This window comes from Dipodomys merriami, unplaced genomic scaffold (assembly GCF_024711535.1).
Source record: "Dipodomys merriami isolate MVZ:Mamm:240054 unplaced genomic scaffold, mDipMer1.0.p SCAF_31, whole genome shotgun sequence".
In the NCBI taxonomy this organism is placed as follows: Eukaryota; Metazoa; Chordata; class Mammalia; order Rodentia; family Heteromyidae; genus Dipodomys; species Dipodomys merriami.
In genome coordinates this window covers 11497240-11516723 of record NW_027204604.1, presented here as the reverse complement: position 1 = coordinate 11516723, position 19484 = coordinate 11497240, and the positions used below count along the sequence as shown (strand labels likewise).

Sequence of the window (19484 nt, the reverse complement as noted above, 5' to 3'; positions counted from 1 at the left end):
CCCCCCATACACACTCACACTGGACCCTAAGATGCTGGCAGTCCCAAAGAGGCCATGCAAATACCAATTCTGACAGCATCAGCCCTTCCTGGGGCTCCTAGAGGGGGTGGGGCACGGAGAGGGCTCTAATTAGCATGCTCAGCACCCTCCCATCCCCCAGTACCACTGCCAAGGCTGAGGCTGAGAAGGCAGTGGTCCCGCAGTGCGCTGGGCCCTGGCTCATCACAGGAGGCGGCGGCGGGCAGGAGGCTGCCAGCCCTGCCAGCCCTGCCCCGGGCCTAACCTTCCTCCTCCCACCTCACAGATGCATGGCATCAAAACAGACTCACCGGCTTGGCGTCTGGAGGTGTGGTGATCCCACACAGCGCAGCGCGAACTCTGCGAGCCCCGAGGCTCCCCTCCCCCAGCTCAGGCCGGCTGGGTCTTTCTCTCCCCTTCCCGCCTGAGGGGGGCCCTTCCCCAGAGCTGGGCACAGATCTAATCTGCACTAATCACTCATCTCTCCCGCTGGCAGGTCCCTGGCGCTGGGAGAGGATGCTGTTGTGGTTACTGCAGGATCCAGCATCTTTCCCAGGCAGGAGCAGCTGGGCATGCTCCATGGGCTCCGTGGGGATTTCAGTGCCACGTGACTCTCCCTCCCCGAGCTGTCACTTAGGATCAGGAGTAAATAGTCCCTGGAAAGGTTTAACTCCATCCATACCATGACAAGCCGCTAACCACCCCTGCAGCCCGTCCTCGGGAGGGGTCAGGGTGGTCTACACAGCCTCCCTCCTGCCTCTGCTTCCTACAGCCAGGACGAGGCTGCCCCCCAAAGGGGATGCTAGGACTAGTGTCTGCATGACTGCATTTTAAGAGCCTCCCACAAGAGACTGCAGAGAGCCAGAACCAGCCTGGGGCGGGGGATTGCACTGTGCTGGGGGTTCCAACCCTAGCCTGCCTATGGCTGCCTTCCAGCCCTGGAGCTGTCCACCCAAGAGGGCCAGACTCCCCCACACAATGACTGAAGAAACAACATGCAGAGGGCGGGAGACCATCGTGGGGTGCAGGGAGCTCCTAGTTCTCAGGCTAAATTGGTCTCCAATGACCTTAAGCACCTGTGTTCTGTACCATAGACTGTCAGAGGCAGAAGGACTTCAAACCATAGGCTTGTGGACCTGCTCTGCTGTAGACAGAGAGATTCTCCCCTCACCCCCATCTGACCCCCATTTTTCTCTCTGTTCACATTTCTTTGGGTGCTGGATAAAAGAGATTCTCTGTGACAACAGACAAGCACACTAGAAATGCTGAGTTTTCATAACCAGAACCAGGAAGATGAGGAGGAAATGGAGGCCTTGAACGTAAACTTCCAGGCAGGTTTACCGATCTGTGTTGTCTATCCCTTAAGACTAAAGCGAAGATAGAATCCCATGAGCAACTGGGGTCACAGTGAGCAGAAAAATATTCCAAGAGCTGGGCATCACTGGCTCACGCCTGTAATCCCAACTACTCAGAAGGCTAAGAACTGAGGAATGTAGTTCAAAGCCAGCCCAGGCAGGAAAGTCTTTGAGACTCTTATCTCCAATGAACCACAAAAAGCTGGAAGTAGAGCTGTGGCTCAAGCGGTAGAGTGCTAGCTTTGAGCAGAAAACCTCAGGGACAGTGCCCAGGCCCTGAGTTCAAATCCCAGAACTGGAACAAAAGGAAGAAATTGGAAGAAGCAGACTTAGATGGAGAGTGTCTACAAAGCTCTAGCCATGTGGTCATTTTTATCCTGTTAACAGAGTGGCTTGAACTCTACAGAGTGCCTCTCTGCACTCAAGTCCCAGCAACTCCATCTTACTGTGGGCTGAGGATGAGCCTTTTTTTTGTTCCAGAAGCCCTTTCCTTTACAAAGAACCTACTCTGGGAAATGCAAGAGCAGACTTTCCTCCCAGAAACCCAGGCTGAGCCTAGTTGGTGGGGTGAGGGCCAGGAGGAAGTCTGAGCCACACCCAACCACATACTATACCTTGGAGTAAAGCCAGGAGCCTGGGGAAGTACTGAAGAGAACACACCCCTCTGGCCAGGTCAGAGCTGGGAGTCTTAAACTAAAGTGACACTTAGCAGCCAGCAGCCTGGAGGGGAGGGGGGGCTCCCTCCCTCAGCTAGTTGAGATGTTAGGCTGACCCTCATTGACTCCGAGAAAGCTGAAGGGTCAGGAAGTTGTAAGCAAGGGCCCGGTGCCAGGCAGGGCTGACGGAGCCCAGCTCACCTGCCCTGGCTCTCTAGGACTTGGCAAGGCTGCCTGGTACAGGCGGGGCAGAGTCTGCTCTGAAGCAGCCAGAAATGAGGGGCTGGGCGGGGGGGGGGGGCGGGGGGGAGGGTCACAGGTCTCCCACCTCAAGGAGCTGATGGAGCAAAGAGATTACAGCAATGGGGAGAGAGTTGGGAAGGGAAGAGGGACCCCAGCCCAAATCCCACAAGATCCTCAGGCAGCTGGAAAAGGCAGCCAACAGACAGGCCTGCTGGGCGGGTTTCCTCCCTGGCAGGAAGAAGGTAAGGGCTGCAGACAAGTCCTGGGTTCTTCAGGAAGCCTGAGTCAGATATGTCAATATTTCTAGGGGACTTGGGGGTTCAGGAGGCCTGAGAAGCTAAGTGGAGGAGTAAGTGGGGGTACAGTGCCTTCCTGTGGGGAGCAAGGAAGAAAATGCAGGAGTGATTCAGTAAGGACAAGTGAGATAGAGCAGAGCAAACCAAGGCCTTTGGCCAAGTTCAAGTCCTCCTGTTGGCCCAGCAGGGCAGATGCAAGTGGAGAAGGCTGGAAGGAGGAAGCATGGGGAGCAATGACTGTAAACACAGTGGGCATTAGTCCTGCCTCTCTGCCCCAAACTCCAAGGCCCTGGCTCAACAGCCTCAGGTGTCCTCTCCACCTCCCACCACAGGTCCTGGTAGCCACTAACCAGATTCATTGTCCCCCAGTACCCAGTCCTCATCCTCGAACATTAACCACTTAGTCCTCCCTCCCTCCAGAACCTACCATCAGGAAAGCAGGGAGGATCCCATGTAAAGATCTCTGGTGGGTTGAGTTCCAGCCTCAGGTCCATCCCTGTGAACAAACGACTTGACTGCTGAGCCTTGGTTCCCCTCACCTGCAGATGAGGCGTCTCTGTGGCTCAGACAATGCCCTGCTTTTCTCTCAGCTGTCTGGGGAATTACTTCCTTTCTGAGGAAAGAACTGCTTCCCTGTGCTGTGACCCCTCTCTGTCCTAACAGAACATGGTTTAGAATCTCAGCCTCGCTTCCTGGGATGTGGCCTTGTTTGGGGACCTACAGGTTGGGATTTGTCTTGACCTAGCACAACCTCATAGACATCACCTACCAGTGTGCCACTGCCCAGCCCTTAGGGACCTGGGGACAATGCAGCCCAGCAGCCTCTGGCCTGGATGGGAAGCTGATGGGTGACCAGAGATCCATCAGGCACCTTCTTGGAGGCAGCCTTTGGATCAAGACATCAAAGGAGTAACAGGGCTAGATGGAGGAGCTGGAGGAAGGGGGAGGGAGTTTAATCAGGGTGTGAATCTGCAATGTTGGTCCCTGACCAGCAGGAGGGGCGCTCTTGGAGACAATCGACAGGTTCCACAGCTGTTGCTTGAGCAGGAAATGGGAAGAAGACTTCCTAGTAGTCAGCAACCGGGCTGTCCCACAGCCAGATCCTAAGCCTCATAAAGAAACCCACCAGATCCACAGTGGCTGAGTGTGGGCAGGGAGGATCCACGAGAGGGAACTCAGGGGTCACCCATGAAGGCAAAACCCAAAAGGCTCGGTGTGGACAATCACGTGTGCTCTGGCGCCTCCTTGTGGACATATGTGAAAAGGCCAGCAATGGGCTCAGCCCACCTTTCCCCTTTTGCTTTTTCTCGCTCACTCCTTTTCCTCTCAAACAAAACCTTTAAATCTTTTTTTTTTTTCTTGGTTTTTTTTTTGGGGTTCGGTCGTGGGGCCTGAACTCTGGGCCTGGGCGCTGTCCCTCAGCTCTTCAGCTCAAAGCTAGCGCTCTACCACTTGAGCCACCGCGCCACTTCCGGCTTTTTTCTTTTTTGCTTATGTGGTGCTGAGGAATCGAACCCAGGGCCTCTGGCATGGAAGGCAAGCACTCTACCACTGAGCCACCTTCCCAGCCCAAAACCCTTAAATCTTCAACACACTTGAGCTATATATCATTCATGGGTGCCATGAAATCATCCCCCAGATTCCATGAAGGAACAAGTATCATACTTGTTTGAGCCTAGGCAAATGTCAGTATTTGCTCATCCACAAGAGAAGGAAAAAATAACCCCCTAGTCGTCTCAGTATCTGTCCTTTGGTTATTACTTCTGAGATCCACGTCTGGAGTTCTCAGAGTTTCCAATTTGTCCACCATCCAAATGTCATCAACTTGGTGGGAGTTGACTGTGAAGAGCATGGTGAAACACGGAGGTGCCTGACCATGGCCCGCTCTTCCCATCCCTCATTCAGTTAAGACTCACTGAGCACCTCCCTTGTCCGAGCCAGGACCCAGGATGCCAGGAGGAGATGTGGCACTGTGCTAAGACCCAGCTGTGAGATCGTGCAGGCCCCAGGCTGTCTCCCAGCTGGGCTTTATGTAACCATGTGGTATCTTGATGTCTCTCATCATTTTCTAGAACACTTAGGGATAGTATTTCTTCCCCACCCCTTCCAGCCCCACCCCCACCATGAGGTACTATGAGGATTAAATGAGCTAATGTAAGAAAGCTTTTAACTCTGGAAGTGACTATTGTTGCTACTATATCCAGACTGTCCAAGGGATATATGTTCACATAAGAAATGGTTACTAATATTCCTTTATAATACACTACAAAACAATACTGTCTGTCCCCAGGCTTCATGGCTACCCGTGACCCCTTCCCCTTGATGAGTTTTCAACCTAAACTAATGGTTCTTGAAAGCCTATTCCCCAGGTCAGCAGCATTAGCGTCACCTGGAAGCCTCGTAGAAATGCACAGCTTAAGCCAGGTCCTGGTGGCTCACACCTGTAATCCTAGCTACTTAGGAGGCTGAGATCTGAGGAGCTTGGTTCAAAGCCATCTGGGGCAGGAAAGTCAGTAAGACTCTTATCTCCAATTAAGTACCAAAAAGAGCCAGAAGTGGAGCTGTGGCTCAAGTGGTAAAGCACTAGCCTTGAGAGAAAAAAAAAATGCACAGCTTAAGCTGAATGTCAGTGGCTTATACCTGTAATCCTATCTGTGATCTGAGGGTAGAGGTTCAAAGCCAGCCTGGCCAGGAAAAGTCTGTGAGACTCTTATCTCTAATAAACAGGAAATAGCACTGTGGCTCAAGGTAGAATGCTAGCCTTGAGTTGAAGAGCTGAGGGACAGCGCCCAGGCCCAGAGTTCAAGTCTCATGATCAACAACAACAAAAAATGCACAACTTAGATACTGAGACAGAAGAAACCAGAGAGATCAACAGTCTGTTTCAACAAACCCTCCCATAGTTGAGGCACATGCTCAGATTGGAGTCTAACTGCTACAATGCGGGCAGGAGGGCTTCCTTGAAGAAGGGACACCATGGGCAGAGTACTGAAGGGAGAGCAGGTCTCATTGGTAGACAGAAGCCGCATGACTGAGTGGGAAGCACTATCAGGGCGTGGACCCGTGGGAGGGAGGAAGCCACACATGACTTGGCACAGCTCCAGGGGAGGGCGAAAGAACAAACCTAGGAGCAGAAGGTGCTCTGAAGGGGCAGGAGGAGCTGGCTCTCAGAGCTCTCTAAGTGTGTGGAAAGAATTGCGACTTTTTTTTTTGCCAGTCCTGGGGCTTGAACTCAGGTCCTGGGTACTGTCCTTGGGCTTCTTTTTGCTCAAGGCCAGCTCTCTACCACTTGATCCACAATGGCACTGCCAGCTTTTTCTGCTTATATGGTACTGAGGAATCGAACCCAGGGTTTCATGCGTGCTAGGCAAGCATTCTACCACTAAGCCACCTTCCCAGCCCTAGGATTGAGATTTTTAATCCTGAAAGGACTTTAATGGAGATATGAACAAATGTATATTCTAGAAAGAAAGAAAAAACAGTCTTGCAGCCTGTGGACTCAGAGGCAGGATGGCCAGTGGGGAAGCTGCTAGAATGGTACAGGTGGATATCTGGTTGGGTATGAACTTAATGGTGGCCATGAATGACGACAAGTGGGTGGATGGAGACGCGTAGCAGGAGGGGACCTCAGGGAAGTGAGGGAGGGAGAGGCACTGCCCTCTGAGGAGCCTACCCTGGAAGAGGGGAGGGCTCTGACAAAGATGAGGTGAGCACAGAGAAGGCGAAGAATTCAAATCTGTGTGCAATGAATTGGGGCAGGGTCTCTGAAGGAAGCTCAGGACAGATGGCTGAAGCAGGAATTAGCTATGCTTCTGGTATTTAGACACCAATGCCTTTCATCCATTTCAGCAAATGCTGGGTTCCCATCACGCACCAGTTCAAGGATGGTGGCGGTGCTCTCAGTGAGAAAACACAATCAATCAGTAAGATCTTGAAAGTTTCAAGTAATGACTGGTGTAACAAAAAATAAAATAAGACTAAGGAAAAACAGGGAGCTTCAGATGCAAAAGTCAGAAAAGGCCTCCCAGAGGAGAGAACACTTAAGCCAACTGCCAAGTTGGAGTCAGATCAGGGAAATAGAAAGAAGTGTGTGAGACAAAAACCAGCTTGTGCCAGGTCCTGAGTGGGCATGGCTTGGATACGATGACTAGAAGGAGAGATAAAAGTCGCAATCACTGGTTGTTAAAGAAGGTAGGTGGGACCAGACCATCTTAGGTGGAAAGTTTTTCTTTTTGCTTGTGTTTTGTTTTGTCAGTCCTAAGGCTTGAACTCAGGGTCTGGGTGCTGTTCCTGACGTCTTTTGCTCAAGGCTAGCACTTTATTACTTTGAGCTACAACTCTGGAGGTTAACTGGAGATAAAAGTCTCTTGGACTTCCTTGCTGGAGCTGGCTTTAAACTATGATCCTTAGATCTCAGCCTCTTGAATAGGTAGGATTACAAGCACCAGTGCCCAGCAGGTGGCAAGTTTTTAAAGAAACACTGAGAAAGTGCTTGGTGAACAATCCTAAGAACCAGGTATTTTTTTTGGAGGGGGGGAGGGGAGGGCAGTCATGGGGCTTGAACTCTAGGTCTAGGCTTTGTTCCTCAGCACTTCGACTCAAGGAGAGTGCGCTACCACTTGGGCCACAGTACCACTTCCGGTTTTCTGGTGGTTTATTGTAGATAAGAGTCTCATGGAGGGGATGGGAAGGTGGCTCAGTGGTAGAGTGCTTGCCTTGCAAGCACTGGGTTCGATTCCTCAGCACCAAATAAGCAGAAAGATCCAGAAATGGTGTTGTGGCTCTAGTGATAGAGCACTAGCCTTGAGCTGAAGAGCTCAGAGACAGCACCCGGACCCTACTTCAGTCCCCACAACCAACAACAACAACAAAAAAAGAGAGTCTCAGAGTTTCCTGCCAGGGCTGGCTTTGAACCGTGATCCTCAGATCTCAGCCTCCTGAGTAGCTAGGATTACAGGCGTGAGCCACCAGCACCCTGCAAAACCAGATACTTTGATGACTAAGGTGACATCTATATGAATTATTCAAGAAGACACTTCAAGAAATGAGTTGGGGGTCAATTTTAGGGAAGTTTTGGGCTTTAACAGTCATGTGACAGCAAAACAATTTCAATAATGGATCCTTTGTAAAACACACTTTTGTTTTAGGAATATGATTAATGACCAAGCTGATGTGTATTTGCTAGTCTTGAGACAGAAAACACAGTTCAGAGGAATGAGGGTAAAAGAAGAGAGGGATGAGACAAGAGTCCTCCCTTCCCTCGGGGGTTTTGGCTGTCTGTAGCAGGGCCAGTTCTCTGGCCACCGGGCAGCAGCGCTCTGCCATTTCTCTAGAGCTAAGAGCCAGACCAGGCAGGAATCCACAGGCCTGGGCACGCTGAGCCTCTCCCCGTGGAAAGGAAGCCAGGATCCAGCCTGGCTGGGAGGCTGAGAGATGGAGGCCAAACCAATGAAAATGGGTCCAATGGGAGCTGTGGATGGACACACACACACACACACACACACACACACACACACACACACACACACACACACACACACACACACAAAGACCTGTGTCCTGCATCTCTGATTCAGTCCAGGGGAGACTTCCTTCCTAAGGTATACCTTCAGCTATGAAGATTCATGGCTCAGACAGACCTAACCAATCCCTCAGAGAGAAGCAGAGTTCCCTACCCCCAACATATCCACAGAAACAACCAGGCCTGGTGTAGCCACCCCTCCACCCTGCTTCCTCTTGTGAACACCTCCACCTGCCCTGCCCAAGGCTCCACACCCTGCTCCTCACACCCAGACGCTTGATAATCTTCTCAACCCTTGCCCAGTGCCTACAACAATATCTCCACCTGCACAGCCCAGCCCAGTGTTCCTCTCACCCCACCCCAGAAAGCTTTCCCAGATTGATATGGGCCACCACCCAGGCCAACAGAGACATAGATACTCTCCCGTCGCTTGTCTTATGGTGTCCTGAAGCCTCAGCACATGTGAACCATTCATGGGCCTAGGGTTGGTGTGTCTTCAGTGACGAACCAGACCCTCGGACTACCTCCCCTTCAAAAGAGACACCAGCTGCAAAGATGAAAGCATGGACCCATAGTGAGATGAGAAAGGACCTCTCTTACTCACTTGATGAAGAACACAGCTCCTTCCTGGGTAGAATCCATCTCCCAGCCCTTAGGCAAATCTGCAAGAAGGCAAAACACTAGGTAAGAAGACCAGACCTAGAAGCAGCCTCTCCTCAGGCCAACCTGCCTGTAGGATCAGGATCAGGAAAAGTCATTGATAAGCCACAGCATAGCAAAGCAACCATTTCACTTTCACTTTTTTTTTTGGTCAGTTGTGGGGCTTGAATTCTGGACCTGGGCGCTGTCCCTGAGCTATTCAGCTCAAGGTAAACACTCTACCACTTGAACCACAGTGCCACTTCTGGTTTTCTGAGTAGTTTGTTGGAGATAAGTCTCAAGGACTTTCCTGCCCGGGGTGGCTTTGAACTGTGATCCTCAGATCTCAGCCTCCTGAGTGGCTAGGATTACAGGCATGAGCCATTGGCACAGGGCATTCACTTTTACTTTTTTAATCTATTACTTCTAATTTCCAGGAAGTAACGAGAGAGATAGGACATCTTTGGCAATGACAATGAGCAAAGAGTGGGCAAATGAAATCAATACTTGATAAATTCCTCATTCACTAAACAAATCTTTTCCAGGTGTCTGCACTGGGCCAGGCCCTGGGCCTACCCCGAGACACAGCAGCGACCACAGGGACGATCATCCTGGAAGGATCCTTAGGATCTTCAGCCAGTCTCTTCCCAGACCAGAGGCTGGGGCCAAGAGAAGGTGACTCACTCAGAGTTCACACATTGTTTGCACCAAGATCTGACTAGGACCCAAATCTGATTCCCAGGCCAGTGTTTTGACCTCCAGACTCTGCTGCTCCCAGACCAGAGGCAGAGGACCCGGGAAATCAACCCCAGAAAACAAGAGACTTACTTAGTGCTCTTCAATAGCATCTCTGAAAAAAAAAAAAAAAAAAAAGTTCTCCATGGAAATGCTGAAAGGAGAGTCACGGAATCTTAGAGTAACCAGGCCTGTAGGCAGCATAGGAGGCTGACCTTGGCGGCGGGGTGGTGCGGGCACAGTCCCTCCATGTCCACCGGCCTCTGTTAGGGGCTGACCCTGGCTCCCCGCCTGTGTCCCTCCGCCAGCACCCTGGATCCCTCCGCCCTCCGGCAGAGGGGGCCTTCGAGAGCGCTGAGGGGACCCAGGGTTGGCCGGCCGGCCAGGGAGCTGGTCCAGACCATAAGAGCCTCCTGATTGACGTACTGGGAGTCTCTTGATCCTCACTGCCATCTTTCTGATCAAGCTGAACACCTGCCTATGCTTAAGGCCTGGATGATGCCGCCACCCTCTGCACACCTTCTGCCACGATACTGACCACTGTCCTCTTGGCAGCCGCCATTTTGACAGCCATCACCATATTGACGCTGCTATTTTGGCAGCTGCCCTCTTGGCTGCCGCCTTCTTGACTGCTGTCATTTTGACTGTTGCTACCTTGATGGTTGGTATCTTGACAGCCACCATCATATGGACAGCTGCCATACTGGCACTTGCCATCATCACTGCCAGCATTTTTACTTCCGCCATCTTGACTTCCGTTAACAGCTGCCATCTTGATTCCCGCCATCTTGACTGCCGCTATCTTGACTGCCATCTTGACTGACGGCCGCCGTCTTGACTGACGGCCGCCGTCTTGACTGACGGCCGCCGTCTTGACTGACGGCCGCCGTCTTGGCTGAAGGCCGCCATCCTGCCCACACCGCAGAGATTGGATGGCGGTTCTGCACACCCAGGTGTTATCCATTCGTTGCGTCACTTGTGCGTATCCGCCGTCTGTACTGTTGTGATTGCTTCCGGTTGTGCGGTTGCTGCTTCAGCAAAGCAGGGCGGCTCACGGCCACACTCCTGCCTAGGACGTGGCCCAGAAGAACCAGCAGCGCGGGCTCGCCGGCGCAGCGCTCCCCTCCTCCAGGCCCGGCACCCCGCCAGCGCGTCTCGGGCGCAAAGCGGTCTCGCACCCCGGGTGTCAACCCAAACGTGCGTCCAGAGTGGGGCCGTGAGGCCGGCGTAAGGTCTGGCCGGGAGGGCAGTGCCGGTCCACCGCCTCCACAGCCCACACTCTTTCCTCTGTGCGGCTCCGTGAATGCTACTTGTTTCCCCCCCTCCCCCCCCCCCCCCCCGTCCCGTTGGGAAGACGCTTCCATTCAGAAGGGCGTGGGTTGGCAGCCTCCCCAAGGACAGGGATCCCCATTGGGTCAGAATCATAAATAATCCTGCCACTGTGATGGCCGCCTGGGAAGGAGGCCAGTGTGGATTATGTCCTCTTGCCTTTTTCTAGCAACTTCCCTCCACACTGCCCTCTCTGCCTGGGCAACACCAAGAGCGCTTATATTCCTGTCCAGGCGGAGTGCCCGCCGAGGCAGCTGCCCTCCGGTAGCTTCAGGGGCATCTTAACCCATTCTCAGCCCAGGACGACCAGTTGGCTGCAGTAAAAAAGGACAGAATCGTCCCTCCGTTCCTTCTGCGTCTCTCAGTCCTACTGAGGGTGAGGCTGAGACAGGTAGACTGATCTGTACGCAACTGTGCCGCTGGAGGCACGCATAGCCCCATCTGCCAGGAGGAAATGCAGCCGCGGACTGGCAGGCAGGAGGCGTGACTCACCTCAAGTTGGAAAGGTAGGAGTAGAGGTCACCTCCCTTTTGTGTGGAGTCTTTCTTGTGTAATGGTGAAGGTCCACCATCTTCTCCCTCAACCCTCCCCTCCCCCCATTATGCTGATGTAAAACAAGCCAAGTTCTAGAGGAGTCAAACCCTCTGCTCAAAACCAGGTAGATGAAAAGGAGGGCTGTGACTGGAACTAGGTCTCCGTGTCTCCAAAAATTGTGCATTTAACGATGACATCACTTTGCTTGTTAACCAAGTAGCCTTAAGTCAGGTTCTTCTTTTCTTCTCTTCTTCTGCTCCTCCTCTAAGATGGAGAAATTATACTCCATAGTCCCTGGAATCTCATCTAGCTCTAGAACATGATTCTAGTGCAGAATCTAAAAGAAATAGCCTCTGGGCAAGTCACATCTCTAACCCAGTGTGTCCAGCAAAGCTGAGTAAGTCCCTTGAGTAACCACAGTTGAAATCAAATGCTGCTAGGATGGGAGATTTTCCCATGAGTCTATTTACATCTCCTCATCCTACTGGCCTCTGACAACATCAAAGAGAAACTGATCTTTTATTGACTTGCAGTGGCCCAGGCCTTCTGGTTCCTGGTGTCTTCACCCTGGCAATTAATACTGAAACTTTTCCCTTTTTCTGACTTTATATTTTTGACTTATCCAACATTTCCCACTAGCTGGGAGACCGAGAGTGAATGAACAACCAGTGTTAGCCTTGCCCTCCCCCTTTCTCTCCTTAGCTGAAGAAGTACCTAATCAGTCATCATTTAAGTCAATTAAAATGAACACTTCAGATCATCCATAGACTGCCTGAGATTTCCATTGTTCAGTAGCCACATGTTGCTAATGGCAGCCATCCTGGCAACACAGGTGTGGAAGCCTGCAACCTGGCATGCGCTGGGGCTGGCTCTGCACAGGCCAGGGGTCTCAGGATAGAGGAGACTTTCTGGCTGGGCAGAAAGATGAAAAAGAAATAAGGGGGGAAGGTTGGGTGTGGGGAGAAGGATAGAATGGGAGGGGAAACAAAGGAGGAGGCTACAATGCTTGATAAGAAATGTACTCATTATCTTGCCCATGTAATTGTAACCCCTCTGTACAGTATTTTCACAATAAAAAAAAAAAAAGAAATAAGATCTTTGTCCTTGAGGTCTTCCCAATACACTAATGGTGAAGGTAGAAACTTGGAAAGAGCCAGAGGTATCCTATAATATCCCCAGATGATGGCCAGCACAGTCTGCCATGGAAAGGAGGAGGACAGAACACGGCCAAGCGCTCTTCCTGCTGTCACTTTGAGCTATTGTTCCTTCCTTTATTGCAAAGATACAGCAGGTCGCTCCTTACCTGGACTAAAGCAGTGTCCACTTTGAATGGGAGAGTCTGTACCAGGGTGCACCCAGCTGGTTGACTTTTCCTCATCACTATGGAAGGACAAATAAGAAAGGGTCAGTGTTTTCATGAGCAGGGCTTCCATCTCCAAATTCACATCAGCAGCCACTGTCTGTTCAGGACAATGAGCATGTCCATATTCATTCATTCATTTTCACTCACACAGCCAACTCTGATCTTTGGGCTCAAAGAATGTTTTTTTTTTTTTTGGTCGGTCATGTCAGCCTGAACTCTGGGCCTGGGCACCATCCCTGAGCTCTTCAGCTCAAGGTTAGCATTCCACCACTTGAGACACAGTGCCACTTCTGGCTTTTTCTGTTTATGTGGTGCTGAGGAATCGAACCCAGGGCCTCATGCATGCAAAGCAAGCATTCTTACCACTGAGCCACCTTCCCAGCCCCTGGGCTCAAAGAATTTATAACTGGGGAACCAGATGCATTAAAAAGATGGTAGCAATACGATATACCTGGAAATATACCCAGTGATACTCACTTTATCGGAAGATAAAGTGCTGGGGGAAGGAGGGGTCATGAAAGGGGATGAAGGAATGGTTACTGAGGAAGTTGGTTGGGAGGAGCAGGGAGAATCCTCAGTTTGGAATGCCTCAGATGCATGAGATGAGAAGCTGTGTGAATAAGAATCCTAGGTGTCTGAAATGCTACAAATTAAAACAGAGTAAAAGGAAGGAAGACACAGAGAGAGGTGGAGGAAGGAAGGAAAGAGAAAGAGGGATGGAGAGAAAGGGAGGAAGGCAAGAAGGGAGGAAGGGGTGGGAGGGAGGAAGGGAAAAATAATTGTTACTATTGGATATTTAACCATCAGAGCCATAGGGCTCCCTACTTAAGCCATATCCCTAGACCTTTTGCTTTTAGTTTGGGGGGGGGGAAGGGTCATAGGGCTTGAACTCTGGGCCTGGGTGCTGTCCCTAAGCTCTTCAGCTCAAGGTGAGTGCTCTACCACTTGAGCCACAGCGCCAATTCTGATTTTCTGGTGGTTAATTGGAGATAAGAGTCTTGTGGACTTTCCTGCCCAGGCTGGCTTTGAACTGCAATCCTCAGATCTCAGCCTCCTGAGTAATTAGGATTACAGGCATGAGCCACTGGCATTCAGCTAGCTTGTCTTTCTGATAGAGTCTCTGACTAAATTTTCTCAGGCTGTCCTCCAGCCATGATCCTTTTACTTTTCTACCTCCTGAGAGGCTGAAATTACAGGCTTGCTACAGTGCTGTAAATTTTCATTTACATCATTCCTTCACTTTAAGAATTTGATAGATTTTGAATTTAGGGTTCAGAGAAGCTAGATGTCTTGCCCAAAGTCACACCAGTAAGTGATGAAAGCCAGATTTCAGACCTTGATCCACTTCCCACAAATCCTAAGCTCTTTCTAGAATCTCACACCAGCAAGGTGGCCTTCCCAGCAATGCAGACCCCCTGGGCTCTGAACCTGAGAGTGTGGGAGCCCATCCACAGCCCTCCATTCCACCAAAGTAACACAGATTCTTCCAGATCCAATCCAGCATGTGACAGCTGCTGGTTGTGGACTATTCAGGTATGTGGAAGACGGAACTCCCTAGTCACCTGGATCATCCAGGCTTTAAGGTGAGGTTTGAATCCCGGACAAAACTCTATTTAGTGTCTTTAGGGCATAATTGACATACAATTAGCTCCACTAAGAAATACTCCACTAACATTTTTATTGAACTAGCGTATACAATACACATATAAAGTATATGATTTACTGAGTTTTGACATATGCATACATCTAAGAAAGTTATCACCAAATCAAAACATGGATCTCCTAAAACTTTTTTTGTGCCCCCTTTGCAATTTCTCCCTCCTTCCACAGGGATATCTACTTTCTATCACTGCAGGTAAGTTCATATTTTCTAGTTTTATACAAATAGAATCATAAAAGGTAAACTTCATTGTCTGATCTCTGTCCTTCCATCTTCCCTTTTCTCCGTCCTTCCTTTCTTCTCTATCTCTTTCCTCGCTCTCTTCCCCCATCCCACCCTTTCTTTCTTCTGTATGGTGGCATATGTTATAGTTCAAGACTTGTAATTCATAGTATTGTATTGTAGAATATACTCAGCTGCTGATGGACATAGGGGCTGTTTTATAACAGTTTTACAGATAAATCTGTTTTAAAAATTGTGTGCATCATGTGGATGTGTCCCCTTTATTTCTCTTTACTGAGTTAGTTTTTCTCTGAAGTTGGACACCTGCTGTAAGAGGAGACTTCTCAGTTCACCCACCAATATGATGAACAAAAAGAAGCAAAAGTCAAGGTTCTGGTGAGCCCTGAGTCTTGGAACGCTTGTTAGTAGTCCCGTATGGGGCCTCCAGCCATGGCTTTGGTCTTGGTTGCCAGTGGAAGGGGAAAGCAAGGAAGGGGAAAGGTTTGAGGGAAAATCAGGCAGTGTCCTCAACCCCTGCCATCTCCTTTCCAGCTGCCCTAGCCTCCCCTCCTCACACTCCATTGGCTCTCTCAGATTTTCCCATGTGTCTCCACCCTGCCTGAAGGCCACAAACAGCCCCACCACAACCTGACTTCCATCACCACCTCACTTCCTCTTCTTGGGCTTCCATGGTCCAACCCTTGTCAGCCTGGGCCATGAGGCTGTCTCCCTGTCCACTCTGAGCTGCTGAGGAAGCTGGACTTAGGAGGGCTTGTGTTACTACAAAGCCACAGTCTGAAGGCTTGGCTGGGCCTGGAGAGCCACACAGAATTTCTTTCAAGATTCCCTCTTAGCTGCCATTTGAAGACTATTCTAGAACTTTCCCACCAACTTTTACTCTGCCTCTTCTACCCACCATTCCTACTCTCTACTACTGATCTCTTATTTTGAAGACAAAATGAGAATCCTGAGGCTTCCCTGGTGCATCCTCCATCCTAACCCACCTCACACTCATTCATTTTCAACTTGGATCTTTACATTGGAGAAAAGGTATCTTTCCCCATGTAAGGCTAATTTCCCTCTGCATGGCTTCTTGTTCCTGACTTTTCCTGTTTTCCATAAACCTCATTTTGTTGCCCACACCAGACTGGCAACACCAACTTCTTTCTCTTGCTTTCCTTCCACCCCAGTCATATCTCCCACAGTCCAAGCACCAAGCCTCCCTCTCAAGGTCATCTCCCCTCCAACTTCCTGTCTCACTCCTTCCCTGCCAAACAAGCTTGTGGTTTCTGGTTTCTTGGTATTTTTTTTTAATTTGTGTGTGTGTGTGTGTGTGTGTGTGTGTGTGTGTGTGTGTGTGTGTGTGTGTGTGTGTGTGTGTGTGTGTGTGTGTGTGTGTGTGTGTGTATGTGTATGTGTGTGTGTTGGTTCTGGGGCTTGAACTCAGGGCCTAGGCCCTGTCCCTTTCCTTTTGAGCTCAAGGCTCACACTCTACCACTTGAACCACACAGCTCCATTTAAGAATCTCATGGGCCAGGCACTGTGGCTCAAGCCTGTAATCCTAGCTACTCAGGAGGCTGAGATCTGAGGATCACAGTTCAAAGCCAGCCCAGGCAGGAAAGTCCATGAGAGTCTTCTCTCCAATAAACTACCAGAAAACTGGAAGTGGTGTCGTGACTCAAGTGGTACAGTGCTAGCCTTGAGCTGAAGAGCTGAGGGGCAGAACCTAGGCCCAGAGTTTAAGCCCCATGACCGACCCAAAAACAAAAAACAAAACCGATTCAGGGTCAAGAACTTAACGAGAGTTCATTTCTAAGATAATACAATTATAGCATGCATTTTGATAATGATAGTGATAATTAAAGAAGAAAGGCCTAGACACGTGTACAAACAGAAACACCACAGAGAAACCATTGCCTGTCTAAGCTCCTAGGAAGGCAGCGGGTACCTAGAGTCTGAAGATGGATGCCAGGCTTCACCCCAGCTCTGACTGACAAGTGGTATTATCTTTGACAAGAACTTTTGATCTCTTTGGACCTCAGATCCCCATTAAAATAAATCTGGGGCTGCTTCCATGGTCCCTTTAGCTCTCCTGCTCCCTGAGTGACTGACTGATTACCTTGAGAAAGGGAAAACTTGTCTAGTGTGAGTCACGGTCCAGAGTGCTGTGCTTCTAGACTTGCTATATCATTGGGAGATTTCTCTCTTGGCAAAAGATGAGTGTAAGAGAAGCGGGCCAAAAGAGGGTTGAGCAGGGCCACTTTGTTATAATGAGATTATGCCACAGCCATTTGGGTTTATGAAATTAATACAACAGTACTAATATATTACTAAGAGCAGTGAAGGCTCTGCCTCCCGGAATGCTGCATACAGTGGGCATGGAGCTGCTCCTGCCTCTTGACCACAGCCCCAGAAAGCAGCAGGAAGGGGACAGGAATAGCACTCCTGGACACACTGAATTCTGGGGAGGGGAAAATACCAAGAACTGGATGATGAAGGCATGGTTACTTAGCCCAAGTCTTCAGGTAGAAGTGAGAGGCGGGGGCAGGAGGGGGGGGTGGCAAAGAGATCTACTTGGCTTCTCTCAGCAAAAGGATCTGAAAGCAGGCAGGCTGGGCAGGTGGCTGGGGGGGGTCTCCTCCTGCCCCCTCTGTGGGTGGGGCAGGGGGGTGAGGTTGCAGCTCCCTGGCCCTGCTCCTGCCATTCCAGCCTAGGGAAGGCTGAGCCTCTGCTGGACTTTGACCCATTGAGGAAAAAGCGGGAGACACGTTCAAACAGACATCTGATAAGTGTAGTCAGATTGCTTTCTATGGTAGCCACTCCTCTCCTCCACCCTCCAATCTGCCCCCCACCCTGATACCTTTCAAGTTGCACAACTTTAAGGTGAAAGAAAGAGGGAGAGAGGGAGGAAGGAAAGAAAGAAAGAAAGAAAGAAAGAAAGAAAGAAAGAAAGAAAGAAAGAAAGAAAGAAAGAAAGAAAGAAAGAAAGAAAGAGAAGGAAAGAGAAAAAAGAAAAGAAAAAAGGAAGAAAAAGAAAGACCTACGTACTTGATGAAGAACACTCTCCCTCCACGGTCCACTCCGTAGGTCCACCGGCCGGGCAAGTCTAGCCAGTCAATCTCATCGGCCATCTCGGCTCCCGCAGCGCCTCTCTCTCTCTCTCTCTCTCTCTCTCTCTCTCTCTCTCTCTCTCTCTCTCTCTCTCTCTCTCTCTCTCTCCCCCCCCCCCGCTTTCCCTCCCTCCTCGGTCTCCCTCTTCTCTCTTCTTTCCCTCCCTCTCCCTTCCTCTCGCTCCCTCTCTCTTCCTCTCCTCACTCTCCCTCTCTCCCTCTCTCTCTCTGCCCACCCCGCTCCGGCGCCAGCCTGGCGCCCCCCACTTTGCGCGGCGGGGGTCGCGTGGGTCCGCCCGGCTCCCCGCGGGCCGCCCGGGCCCCTGGCAGCGACTTTGGCCTCTCCTCGCGGACGGCGAGCTGGCCGCGAGCCGGGCGGCGCTTAACCCTGGCCGGGCCGGGCAGCCCCGGCCCCGGGCCCAGACACCACCTGCCCGCCTGGCCGCCCGGCCCCGCTCCGCACCGTCTCCGGAACTTTAATGACGGGCAATTAGCGCGGTGAGTAATTGAGGCTCCGCCCGCGGGTGCTAGCGGGCGCCGAGCCCGGCCCCCGCCCGGCCGCCCGGCGCTGCGGGTCGGCGCCCCCCAGAGGAGGGGGCCCGGGCGCGGGGTCGCTGCGGGAGCGGGGCCGGGCTCCGGGGGAACTCGCCCCGCGGAGGAGGCAGGTGGCCCGGCTCGGGCTCCGGGTCGCCCGCCGCGCCGCGGGCGGCTCCCTGCACGCCGGCCGCACCGACGGCCCGGGGCGGGGCCCGAGGTGAGGCGCTGCCCGCCGCCCGCCGCCCGCCGCCCGCTCTCCAAGGCCCGCCGCCCGGATCGGCCTGGAGTCGCCAGCCCCGGACGTGCCCGGCCGCCCAACTGACAGGAGAAGCGAGAAACCTGGTGGCTCGGGGGCGGGGAGGTGAGCGGAGCAAAGGTCAGCTGCGGGGAAGGGTGGCGCCCAGAGCGGCCAGGCCCGCGGGACCAGGAGTCTCTTCTAGCAAGATGCCAACCTGGTTAGTCAAGCGAGTACCTCACCTACCTCCCCAGCACCACCTCCAGGAAGCCTGCCGTGCAGAAGCACAGAAAATACCGAGAAATACTGCTCCTGAACAGGCAGCAGGCGTGCAAGAGGAAGAAGAAAGAGGGAAGAGGGGAGGAAGAGGAGGAGGAGGAGGAAGAAGAAGGAGGAGGAGGAAGAAGGGGGAGGGAGGAGGAGGAGGGGGAGAGGAAGAGGAGGAAAGGTAGAGAAAGTAAGAAGAAAGGGGCTGGGCGTCAGTGGCTCATGCCTCGCTTCCCAGGAGACTGAGATCCTAGGATCACGGTTCAAAGCCAGCCGGGGCATGAAAGTCTGTGAGACTCTTATCTCCAATAAACCACTAGAAAACCAGAAGTGGTGCTGTGACTCAAATGGTAGAGCACTAGCCTTGAGCTGAAGAACTGAGTGACAGTGCCCAGGCCCAGAGTTCAACACCCACACCGACAAAAAAAAAAGTGTAAGGTCCATCCATCTCCTCCAGCCTAGTCAAGACCTGCTTCTAGGATTCTCGTTAGGTGCCCACTATTCCACCCATGTACCAGGCCCAAGGGAATAATTAATCAGACAAGGAGAGGAATGCTGTCATTAAAGGAAATGAGAGTTGATAAGTAGCTGCATTTTTCTTTTGTCCAAGACCAGGACTCGAACTCGTGATGCTTTGCTCATTAGCTGATGCTATCACCTGTCCCCAGCACTGAGGGGCATACATTTCATGGGCATTACTTTGGGTGACTCGCACTGGGCCTCAGGTGTGCCTGTGTGGCATCTCCTCTGGAAGCCATTCTGGA

General features: G+C 51.6%; 1 protein-coding gene across 16 annotated transcripts in view; it reads right to left on the bottom strand.

The window, feature by feature from the left end:
* Plekha6 (pleckstrin homology domain containing A6) overlaps positions 1–17775 on the bottom strand; it is a 142008-nt gene extending 124233 nt beyond the window's left edge. For 6 of the 16 annotated variants that reach the window (XM_070041728.1, XM_070041738.1, XM_070041734.1 and 3 more), the window contains exons 1-3: positions 17620–17774; positions 12630–12706; positions 8694–8751 (exon numbers count right to left, since the gene is read on the bottom strand). In XM_070041728.1, the coding sequence (XP_069897829.1) occupies positions 8694–8751; positions 12630–12706; positions 17620–17702 (218 nt within the window). In that variant the 5' untranslated portion in view covers positions 17703–17774. Of the gene's footprint in view, positions 1–329; positions 564–8693; positions 8752–9556; positions 9724–12629; positions 12707–17619 lie in introns of those variants that run through there. The other 10 variants (XM_070041736.1, XM_070041735.1, XM_070041741.1 and 7 more) reach the window with 5 other exon arrangements.
* Between the last annotated feature and the right edge of the window lie 1709 nt (positions 17776–19484).